Below are 12,506 nucleotides of genomic sequence, written 5' to 3' on the forward strand. Positions count from 1 at the left end.
CCCCTGGGAGATCCCCATGAGTGCCGTTACATTTGGCCCTTGTTTGTGGGGAACAGTGCTGAATGGCACTCGCCTGAGATCTGTGAGGCAAAGGGGATGAATCCTAACGTCTCAGGTGTCTGCACATTAGAGTGAGACTTACAGCCAAAATGTGATCCCGCCTACAATGGGTGGGATTTACATCGCAACTTCTCTTGAGATCGCGTTGAATCTCACGAAGCATAGCGAGCCAGGTAGATTCTGGCAATGGAGTCTCTCGGCTTTCATTGGCAATGCTGAGCTATTTGTCCAGCGCAGCGTGGCCATTGCATCGCACTCTATATGAAGCTCAAATAATTTTTGTGTTCACCCATAGAAATTCCTGACATTTGCATCTCAGGATCCAAATCTGGGTTAGATGATGAGTTTGCAAAGCATTTGTGTTCTGAACTTGTGGAAATATGATGAAGGTCCGAAGGTTTTGTCAGCCACTTAGCATTTAATGAGCCTTTTTCACATCAACATACACCACGTGTCAGTACATGACTGGGACACAGTCAAGAAGCCCAATCCAGATTTCCACAGAATTGTGCAGTTCTTCCAGTCCATTCTCCTGATGTGGAGCTTCCATACAATTTACATTCCAGCACCATCCGTAGCAGCTGAAATCTCATACAGTCTCAAACGTTTTACCTTTGGCAAATGTCCAAATACACAAAAATCAAACTAGGCAGTAAGTAAGCTTTGGAGGATGACTCCCTCCCCTGTGCTGATTCCATGTCACTGCTCAGCAGATGGGACTGTTGTTGGGTTCCATCAGTACAGGTTGGTCATTCATGAGGTTCAGCGCCACACTCTCCAGCTCACAGTCATCCATCAGATAAGCTTCTGCCATCTCACTCGCTGTCATTGCCCAGAAATCCGACTCGCTTGCTAGTTGATGGGCTTCCTGCATCTTAACAAAAGAGGCAGAGATATGAGAAATACAAAAGGCACAATAACTGCCCCAACCCCATTGGTCAACTTCTGGAAGTAGGTAAGAGGCTGGTTCTTCTGACTTTAAGGAACACCTAGGTCCTAAGTTCAAAGTTCAGGACAAATGAATCAATGATATAAAAGTAAAGTGCTGGGAACAGATATGGCAGCATTTGTGGACAGAGTTCATAGTACAGTGGTTAACACTGTTGCTTCGCAGCATCAGGGTCCCAGGTTCAATTCCCGGCTTGGGTCACTGTCTGTACGTTCTCCCTCTGTCTGCGTGGGTTTCCTCCGGGTGCTCCGGTTTCCTCCCACAAGTCTCGAAAGACGTGCTGTTAGGTAATTTGGACATTCTGAATTCTCCCTCCGTGTAGCCGAACAGGCGCTGGAATGTGGCGACTAGAGGCTTTTCATTGCAGTGTAAGCCTACTGGTGACAATAAAGAATATTATTGTTATTATATGGCTTATTTGGACTCTTCAGAGTCAATGAGGAGAGTACAGGCGACCCCAGTGCCTCAGCAAAGGATTGTGAAAAAAGCTGTATTGGGTAACACTCAGGCTAATCACAATCTCATCATCAGTAACAGGGTAACCTGGAAATGTAAAGAAACTGATGAACTGGCAACACATTAACTCTACACAGCACATGGATCACACATTATACAGGTCACTGCATCTGTGATGTGGGGAGTGCCAGGCCGCACTGAGATTGTGATGTGGGGAGTGCTAGGGGGCAAAGCCATCACTATATTTCTGCAGCTAATTTATAAAATCTTAAAACAAGTATACCGTTTTGGGTACTGTTGAAGGAGATGGCTCACCAGGGGAAGGCAGCAGTAGCCAGGTCCATGGAATTGTGGCTGGCTCTGCTGCGCAGGAAAAAGAGTGGTAGAGCTATAGCGATAGGGGATTAGATTGTAAGGGTTGTAGACAAGCGTTTCTGCAGGTGCAAACGAGACTCCAGGAATGTATGGTGCAAGGGTCCTGGATGTCTCAGAGTGGCTGCAGGGTATTCTAAAGGGGGAGGGTGAACAGCCAGCTGTTGTGGTGCATATAGGCACCAACAATACAGGTAAAAAACAGAATGAGGTCCTACATGCTGAATTTATGGAGTTAGGAGCTAAACTAAAAGGTAGAACCTCAAATCTCAGGATTGCTACCAGTGCCACTTGCTAGTCAGAGTAGGAATGACAGGTTGGACAGGATGAACGTATGGCTTGAGCGATGGTGCAGGAGGGAGGGATTCATATTTCTGGGACATTGGAACCGGTTCTGGGAGAGGTGTGCAAAATCACAAATCGGACGGTCTGCACCTGGACATGACTGGAACCAGTGTCCTCGGTGGGTTGTTTGATAGGGCTGTTGGGGAGGGTTTAAACTAAATGGCAGGGGGATGGGAACCATTACAGGAATTTGGAGGGTAGTAAAGAGGGGTCAGAAACAAACGTTAGTGAGGAGAAAAGTGGAAGGCAGAGAAACAGATTTAACTGCAATTATTTCAATGCAAAAGGCCTAATGGACAAGGCAGATGATCGCAGGCATGGATAGGTACATGGGACTGGGATATTATAGTTATTACTGAAACATGGCTCAAGGAGGATCAGGACTGGCAGCTCAATGATCCGGGTTAGAGATGTGATAGGAAAGATAGAATGCGATAGGAAAGATAGGAGAGGAGGGGGAGTTGCATTTTTGATTAGGGACGTCAGTACAGAGTGAAGAGCACAGTGGGCTAAACAGCTGGCTTGTAATACAGAACCATGCCAGCAGTGTGAGTTCAATTCTTTTCACAGTAACTTAATTGAAGCCTACTTATGACAATAAGCGATTATTATTATTATATATCTAAGGGTTCGCCCACTGAGTAGAACTGTAAAATAAGAAGGATGAAATCACTTGGATAGGACTGTACTATAGGCCCCAAATAATCAGCGGGATATTGAGGAGCAAATATATAAAGAGGTTATAGATAGCTGCTGTAAAAATAGGGTGGTAATAGTTGGGGACTTTAATTTTTCCAACATTAACTGGGACACTATACCCAGTATGTTAGATAGACACTGTGCCCTGTGTCTAATATAGACACACTGTACCCAGTGTTATATAGACACTGTGCCCTCTGTGTAATATAGACACTATACCCAGTGTGTAATATAGACACTTTACCCAGTGTGTTATATAAACACTGTACCATTTGTGTAATGTAGACACTGTACCCAGTGTGTGATATAGACACTGTACCCAGTGTGTGATATAGACACTGTATCCAGTGTGTGATATAGACACTGTACCCAGCGTGTGATATAGACACTGTACCCAGTATGTGATATAGACACTGTACCCAGTGTGTTTATATAGACACTGTACCAGGTGTGTTTATATAGACACTGTACCCTGTGCGTTTATATAGACACTGTACCCTGTGTTATGTAGACATAGTACCCTGTGTGTAATGTAGACACTATACCCTGTGTGTAATATAGACACTGTACCCAGTGTGTTATATAAACACTGTACCATTTGTGTAATGTAGACACTGTAACCAGAGTGTGATATAGACACTGTACTGTATGTCTGATACAGCCACTGTACCCAGAGTGTGATATAAACACTGTACCATGTGAGTAATATAGACACTATACCCAGTGTGTAATATAGACACTGTACCCAAAGTGTGATATAGACACTGTATCCTCTGTGTAATAGACACTACCCCAGTGTGATATAGACACTGTACCCAGAGTGTGATATAGCCATGTACCCAGTGTGTTATATGGACACACTGTAGCCTATGTTATATGGACACTGTACCCTGTGTGTAATATAGACACTGTACCCTGTGTGTAATATACCAAACACGTCGCATTGTGATATAGACATGGTACCCAGTGTGTGATATAATCATGGTGTCCTGTGTGTGATATAAACACTGTGCCCTTTGTGTGATATAGTTGCTGTGCCTGTGTGTGATATAGGCACTGTGCCCTCTGCGTGATATGAACACTGTGCCCTGTGTGTGATATAGGCACTGTGCCCTGTGTGTGATATAGACACTGTGCCCTGTGTGTAATATAGACACTGTGCCCTGTGTGTAGTGTAGACACTGTACCCTGTGTGTGATATACCAAACGCGGGGCGTTGTGATATAGACACAGTACCCAGTGTGTGATATAGACAATGTACCCAGTGTGTGATATAATCGCGGTGTCCTGTGTGTGATATAGTTGCTGTGCCTGTGTGTGATATAGACACTGTGCCCTGTGTGTGATATAGGCCCTGTGCGTGATTTCAACACTGTGTGTGATATAGGCACTGTGCCCTCTGCGTGATATGAACTGTGCCCTGTGTGTGATATAGACACTGTGCCCTGTGTGTAATATACCCAACGCGTCGCGTTGTGATATAGACACAGTACCCAGTGTGTGATATAGACAATGTAGCCAGTGTGTGCTATAATCACGGTGTCCTGTGTGTGATATAGTTGCTGTGCCTGTGTGTGACATAGACACTGTGCCCTGTGTGTGATATAGGCCCTGTGCGTGATATCAACACTGTGCCCTGTGCGTGATATCAACACTGTGCCCTGTGCGTGATATCAACACTGTGCCCTGTGTGTGATATAGACACTGTGCCCTGTGTGTAATGTAGACACTGTGCCGTGTGTGTGATATAGACACTGTGCCCTGTGTGTAATGTAGACACTGTGCCCTGTGTGTGATATAGACACTGTGCCCTGTGTGTGATATAGACACTGTGCCCTGTGTGTGATATAGACACTGTGCCCTGTGTGTGATATAGACACTGTGCCCTGTGTGTAATGTAGACACTGTGCCCTGTGTGTGATATAGACACTGTGCCCTGTGTGTAATGTAGACACTGTGCCCTGTGTGTGATATAGACACTGTGCCCTGTGTGTAATGTAGACACTGTGCCCTGTGTGTGATATAGACACTGTGCCCTGTGTGTAATGTAGACACTGTGCCCTGTGTGTGATATAGACACTGTGCCCTGTGTGTAATGTAGACACTGTGCCCTGTGTGTGATATAGACACTGTGCCCTGTGTGTGATATAGACACTGTGCCCTGTGTGTAATGTAGACACTGTGCCCTGTGTGTGATATAGACACTGTGCCCTGTGTGTGATATAGACACTGTGCCCTGTGTGTAATGTAGACACTGTGCCCTGTGTGTGATATAGACACTGTGCCCTGTGTGTGATATAGACACTGTGCCCTGTGTGTGATATAGACACTGTGCCCTGTGTGTAATGTAGACACTGTGCCCTGTGTGTGATATAGACCCTGTGCACTGTGTGTAATGTAGACACTGTGCCCTGTGTGTAATGTAGACACTGTGCCCTGTGTGTGATATAGACACTGTGCCCTGTGTGTGATATAGACACTGTGCCCTGTGTGTAATGTAGACACTGTGCCCTGTGTGTAATGTAGACACTGTGCCCTGTGTGTGATATAGACACTGTGCCCTGTGTGTGATATAGACACTGTGCCCTGTGTGTAATGTAGACACTGTGCCCTGTGTGTAATGTAGACACTGTGCCCTGTGTGTAATGTAGACACTGTGCCCTGTGTGTGATATAGACACTGTGCCCTGTGTGTGATATAGACACTGTGCCCTGTGTGTGATATAGACACTGTGCCCTGTGTGTGATATAGACACTGTGCCCTGTGTGTGATATAGACACTGTGCCCTGTGTGTGATATAGACACTGTGCCCTGTGTGTGATATAGACACTGTGCCCTGTGTAATGTAGACACTGTGCCCTGTGTGTAATGTAGACACTGTGCCCTGTGTGTGATATAGACACTGTGCCCTGTGTGTAATGTAGACACTGTGCCCTGTGTGTAATGTAGACACTGTGCCCTGTGTGTAATGTAGACACTGTGCCCTGTGTGTGATATAGACACTGTACCCTGTGTGTGATATAGAAACTGTGCCCTGTGTGTAATGTAGACACTGTGCCCTGTGTGTGATATAGACACTGTGCCCTGTGTGTAATGTAGACACTGTGCCCTGTGTGTAATGTAGACACTGTGCCCTGTGTGTGATATAGACACTGTACCCTGTGTGTGATATAGAAACTGTGCCCTGTGTGTAATGTAGACACTGTGCCCTGTGTGTGATATAGACACTGTACCCTGTGTGTGATATAGAAACTGTGCCCTGTGTGTGATATAGACACTGTGCCCTGTGTGTGATATAGACACTGTGCCCTGTGTGTAATGTAGACACTGTGCCCTGTGTGTGATATAGACACTGTGCCCTGTGTGTGATATAGACACTGTGCCCTGTGTGTGATTATAGACATTGTGCCCTGTGTGTAATGTAGACACTGTGCCCTGTGTGTGATATAGACACTGTGCCCTGTGTGTGATATAGACACTGTGCCCTGTGTGTAATGTAGACACTGTGCCCTGTGTGTAATGTAGACACTGTGCCCTGTGTGTGATATAGACACTGTGCCCTGTGTGTGATATAGACACTGTGCCCTGTGTGTGATATAGACACTGTGCCCTGTGTGTGATATAGACACTGTGCCCTGTGTGTGATATAGACACTGTGCCCTGTGTGTGATTATAGACACTGTGCCCTGTGTGTGATATAGACACTGTGCCCTGTGTGTAATGTAGACACTGTGCCCTGTGTGTGATTATAGACACTGTGCCCTGTGTGTAATGTAGACACTGTGCCCTGTGTGTGATATAGACACTGTGCCCTGTGTGTAATGTAGACACTGTGCCCTGTGTGTGATATAGACACTCTGCCCTTTGTGTAATGTAGACACTGTGCCCTGTGTGTAATGTAGACACTGTGCCCTGTGTGTGATATAGAAACTGTGCCCTGTGTGTGATATAGACACTGTGCCCTGTGTGTGATATAGACACTGTGCCCTGTGTGTAATGTAGACACTGTGCCCTGTGTGTGATATAGACACTGTGCCCTGTGTGTAATGTAGACACTGTGCCCTGTGTGTAATGTAGACACTGTGCCCTGTGTGTGATATAGACACTGTGCCCTGTGTGTGATATAGACACTGTGCCCTGTGTGTGATATAGACACTGTGCCCTGTGTGTGATATAGACACTGTGCCCTGTGTGTGATATAGACACTGTGCCCTGTGTGTGATATAGACACTGTGCCCTGTGTGTAATGTAGACACTGTGCCCTGTGTGTAATGTAGACACTGTGCCCTGTGTGTAATGTAGACACTGTGCCCTGTGTGTGATATAGATACTGTGCCCTGTGTGTAATGTAGACACTGTGCCCTGTGTGTGATATAGACACTGTGCCCTGTGTGTAATGTAGACACTGTGCCCTGTGTGTGATATAGACACTGTGCCCTGTGTGTGATATAGACACTGTGCCCTGTGTGTGATATAGACACTGTGCCCTGTGTGTGATGTAGACACTGTGCCCTGTGTGTGATATAGACACTGTGCCCTGTGTGTAATGTAGACACTGTGCCCTGTGTGTGATATAGACACTCTGCCCTGTGTGTGATATAGACACTGTGCCCTGTGTGTGATATAGACACTGTGCCCTGTGTGTAGACACTGTGCCCTGTGTGTAATGTAGACACTGTGCCCTGTGTGTGATATAGACACTGTGCCCTGTGTGTAATGTAGACACTGTGCCCTGTGTGTGATATAGACACTGTGCCCTGTGTGTGATTATAGACACTGTGCCCTTTGTGTAATGTAGACACTGTGCCCTGTGTGTGATATAGAAACTGTGCCCTGTGTGTGATATAGACACTGTGCCCTGTGTGTAATGTAGACACTGTGCCCTGTGTGTGATATAGACACTGTGCCCTGTGTGTAATGTAGACACTGTGCCCTGTGTGTGATATAGACACTGTGCCCTGTGTGTGATTATAGACACTGTGCCCTGTGTGTAATGTAGACACTGTGCCCTGTGTGTGATAATAGACACTGTGCCCTGTGTGTAATGTAGACACTGTGCCCTGTGTGTGATTATAGACACTGTGCCCTGTGTGTAATGTAGACACTGTGCCCTGTGTGTGATATAGAAACTGTGCCCTGTGTGTGATATAGACACTGTGCCCTGTGTGTGATATAGACACTGTGCCCTGTGTGTAATGTAGACACTGTGCCCTGTGTGTGATATAGACACTGTGCCCTGTGTGTGATATAGACACTGTGCCCTGTGTGTAATGTAGACACTGTGCCCTGTGTGTAATGTAGACACTGTGCCCTGTGTGTAATGTAGACACTGTGCCCTGTGTGTGATATAGACACTGTGCCCTGTGTGTGATATAGACACTGTGCCCTGTGTGTGATATAGACACTGTGCCCTGTGTGTGATATAGACACTGTGCCCTGTGTGTGATATAGACACTGTGCCCTGTGTGTGATATAGACACTGTGCCCTGTGTGTGATATAGACACTGTGCCCTGTGTGTAATGTAGACACTGTGCCCTGTGTGTAATGTAGACACTGTGCCCTGTGTGTGATATAGACACTGTGCCCTGTGTGTAATGTAGACACTGTGCCCTGTGTGTGATATAGACACTCTGCCCTGTGTGTAATGTAGACACTGTGCCCTGTGTGTAATGTAGACACTGTGCCCTGTGTGTGATATAGACACTGTGCCCTGTGTGTAATGTAGACACTGTGCCCTGTGTGTGATATAGACACTCTGCCCTGTGTGTAATGTAGACACTGTGCCCTGTGTGTGATATAGACACTGTGCCCTGTGTGTAATGTAGACACTGTGCCCTGTGTGTGATATAGACACTCTGCCCTGTGTGTAATGTAGACACTGTGCCCTGTGTGTAATGTAGACACTGTGCCCTGTGTGTAATGTAGACACTGTGCCCTGTGTGTAATGTAGACACTGTGCCCTGTGTGTGATTATAGACACTGTGCCCTGTGTGTAATGTAGACACTGTGCCCTGTGTGTGATATAGAAACTGTGCCCTGTGTGTGATATAGACACTGTGCCCTGTGTGTGATATAGACACTGTGCCCTGTGTGTAATGTAGACACTGTGCCCTGTGTGTGATATAGACACTGTGCCCTGTGTGTAATGTAGACACTGTGCCCTGTGTGTAATGTAGACACTGTGCCCTGTGTGTGATATAGACACTGTGCCCTGTGTGTAATGTAGACACTGTGCCCTGTGTGTGATATAGACACTGTGCCCTGTGTGTAATGTAGACACTGTGCCCTGTGTGTGATATAGACACTGTGCCCTGTGTGTGATATAGACACTGTGCCCTGTGTGTGATATAGACACTGTGCCCTGTGTGTGATATAGACACTGTGCCCTGTGTGTAATGTAGACACTGTGCCCTGTGTGTAATGTAGACACTGTGCCCTGTGTGTGATATAGACACTGTGCCCTGTGTGTAATGTAGACACTGTGCCCTGTGTGTGATATAGACACTGTGCCCTGTGTGTAATGTAGACACTGTGCCCTGTGTGTGATATTGTACCCTGTACAGTGCTGTAGAGCCAGTGGCACAGTAGTGTTGTCATTGGACCAGTAAATCGAGAGAGCCAGGATTTTACTCTGAGGATCCGGGTTTGAATCCCATCCCGGCAGATGGTGAAATTTGAGTTTAATTTTTTAAAAATCTGGAATTAACAGTCTAATGAAGACCATGAAACCATAGTCGATTGTGATAAAAACCCATCTGGTTCACTAATGTCTGTTAGGGAAGGAAATCTGCCGTCCTTACCTGGTCTGGCCTACATTTCCCACAACAATTCCCTCAGGGATCGGCAATAATTGCTGGCCCAGCCAGCGGTGCCCACATCCCATGAACGAATAAAAAAATAACGTGCGTGATAAATACACTGTATGCTGTGTTTGATATACACTGTGCCCCTATGTGATATGCACTGTGTTATATAGACTGTATCCTGTGTGTGATATATACACTGTACTCTGTGTGGCATACAGACCGGTATGCCGTTATGCTGATACTATTCCCTGATATTTTTCCTCAAATTCCGATCATCGCCTTGGCCCTTCACGTGTACAGAAAGCTGCACCAGTGTCCCATTACCTCTTTGCTGCATTGTTGCAATGTTGATGCCGTTCTCTCGAATGTCTTTGTGCGTGTTGATTCTGAGAAAGCTTTCTTCATTGGACAGACTGGACACCATTCTGGAGGAGAAACAACAGCTTATTGGCTATAAATCCACACACAACTCTGCTATGCCACCAAACAAGAGGGTGAAAAGAAAAGACAAGATGGAGGCCAAGTGATAATGTCACTAAACTAGTCATCCAGAGGTCCAGGCTTAATGTTCTGTGAACACGGGTTTGAATCCCACGATGACAGCTGGTGGGATTTAATTGCTATCACCAGTGAATAAATATGACTCATTCTTACCTCCTCTGACTTCAATGTCACTCCAGATCCACAGCAATGTGGTGGATTCTTAGTCTCTCTGTTCAAATTCCCAACAAGCCACTCAGTTTAAGGAATGGTTGGGCTGCACTTGCCAGCAATAACCAAAGAAAAAGACTATTCTTTGGTTGCACTATACATGACACCCCAAAGCTCTTTGAAAATACTCATTTGACTTTAAAGTCCAGATACTGTGACACACAGGAAATATGGCAACGTAAGCACAACAAGCCACCACCAGCAGCAATTTAATAATGATCATGTGATCATCAGTTCTGGAGTTATTAGTTCATGGTTAAATATTGACCAGAACTCTCCTGCTTCTTTCAAAAGCACAATGAGATATTTTCTGTCCACTTGATTGAACAATCTTTTGTTAAATTGCAGGGTAACAGGGTTCTCAGTTAAGCTGCCACCTCATAACTACAGTGAAGAACCAGCCTGCTAGCCTGGATTCTGTGCTTGGGATCCTTGTGTGGAATTTGAACCCAGAAACCAGAGGCAAGAATTCTGCCCAGAGAACACAATAGAGCACATTTGTTCATGGGATGTGGGCATCGCAGGCTGGGCCAGCATTTGTTTCCACTCCCTAGTTAGACTCAGTGACAGTAAAGTGATGGTGATATATTTCCAAATCAGGATGATGAGTGGCTTGAAGGTATATTTCCAGATCGTTGTGTTCCCCTGTATTTGGCCTTCTCGGTGATTGTGGTTGCTGGTTTGGAAATTTTTAAGGGGGAGGGTGATCATGAGATGTCATGGATCACTTTTGTACCAACAACATAGGTTAAAAAAAAATTGTGCAATGCAATGAATGTAGGAGTTTCAGATATATTACATTATATGTATTTGGCACAGTTAGGGTTAAACGCCTGGGTTAGTGTCCGTATGACTGCTGCAGTAGTGTTTTTAAAGAATTCTGGTTTGAAAGGATTTGTGGGTCAATAGTGCAATTAAGGCATTGCAAAAAGCTCGGGCAAGTAGAGTTTTGTTTGGATTAAGGGAGTTCCCTGTGGAGTTAATTAGATTTCAGCTTGGTAAGGTGATGTAGTTAATGAGAGGAGCCAAGGCTTTTTGTAGAAAATCAGGATTTGGTTGAAAGTTAGTTGAAGATGTGAGCAGAAGTCAAGTATCTCAGTTCAGTTAAAAGATATGTCTGTAGCTAGACAGGAGTCAGGTCTTTTCTTCAAGGTAGTTTTAAAAGATCTCTCTTTCACAAAGGACATCTCTATAAAGCAGGTATTCTTGTGTGCTGTTTTAGAGCTGAGATTGTTTTTGTTGTTGTTTGAGTGGGAATACATTCAGCAGTTAAAGGTATTTGCTGCATTGAGTAGTATTGTTGAAGGGGTAACTGTATGCTATTTTCTGCTGTGATGTTAAAAATACTGTTAGTAATGAACGGGATTCCAGACAGTCCTGCTTAAAAAAACACAACTCCGGAAAGGAAACGTATGAAGAGAACCCAGGAATGCCACTATTTGGGAAACTTGAGCCGTCTGATGAATGCGTGGCGGATTGGCTCCTTTTTAAAAAAATAATTTTTATTGAAATTTTTTACAGAAAATATAACAACAAACAATGAAAAGCAACAATAAAACACCATAATAACTGTAACACCCCCAAGACCGTAGCAACGCATGTATCTCACCACCCCCCCCCCCAAACCCAGTATACAAGAGAACTTAAAAATAAATTAAAATTAAATAAACATAGTCAACGCCCCCCCCCCCCCCCCTTTCCCTCCCCTCCCCCCGGGTTGCTGCTGCTGCTGACCCTATCAGTACCCTATTGCTGAGCCAGAAAGTCGAGGCAAGGTTGCCACCGCCTAAAGAACCCTTGTACCGATCCTCTCAGGGCAAATTTGACCTTCTCCAGCTTAATAAATCCCGCCATGTCATTGATCCAGGTCTCCACGCTTGGGGGTCTCGCATCCTTCCACTGTAGCAAGATCCTCCGCCGGGTTACTAGGGACGCAAAGGCCAGAACATCGGCCTCTTTCGCCTCCTGCACTCCCGGCTCCACCCCAACCCCAAAAATCGCGAGTCCCCAGCCTGGCTTGACCCTGGATCCTACCACCCTCGACACCGTCCTTGCCACCCCCTTCCAGGACTCATCCAGTGCCGGGCATGCCCAGAACATATGGGCA

The 12,506-nt window shown here is 45.6% G+C and overlaps 1 protein-coding gene across 1 annotated transcript in view; it reads right to left on the minus strand.

Moving 5' to 3' along the window:
- Positions 1-458: 458 nt before the first annotated feature.
- The window catches only part of LOC119978247 (voltage-dependent L-type calcium channel subunit alpha-1S-like), a 642,412-nt gene continuing 630,364 nt past the window's right edge, over positions 459-12,506 (minus strand). Inside the window, 2 exon segments of the mRNA XM_038819727.1 lie at positions 459-934; positions 10,013-10,113. Of these exon segments, the coding sequence (XP_038675655.1) occupies positions 876-934; positions 10,013-10,113 (160 nt within the window). The 3' untranslated portion in view covers positions 459-875.

Source organism: Scyliorhinus canicula, chromosome 15, assembly GCF_902713615.1.
Source record: "Scyliorhinus canicula chromosome 15, sScyCan1.1, whole genome shotgun sequence".
NCBI classification, from domain to species: Eukaryota; Metazoa; Chordata; class Chondrichthyes; order Carcharhiniformes; family Scyliorhinidae; genus Scyliorhinus; species Scyliorhinus canicula.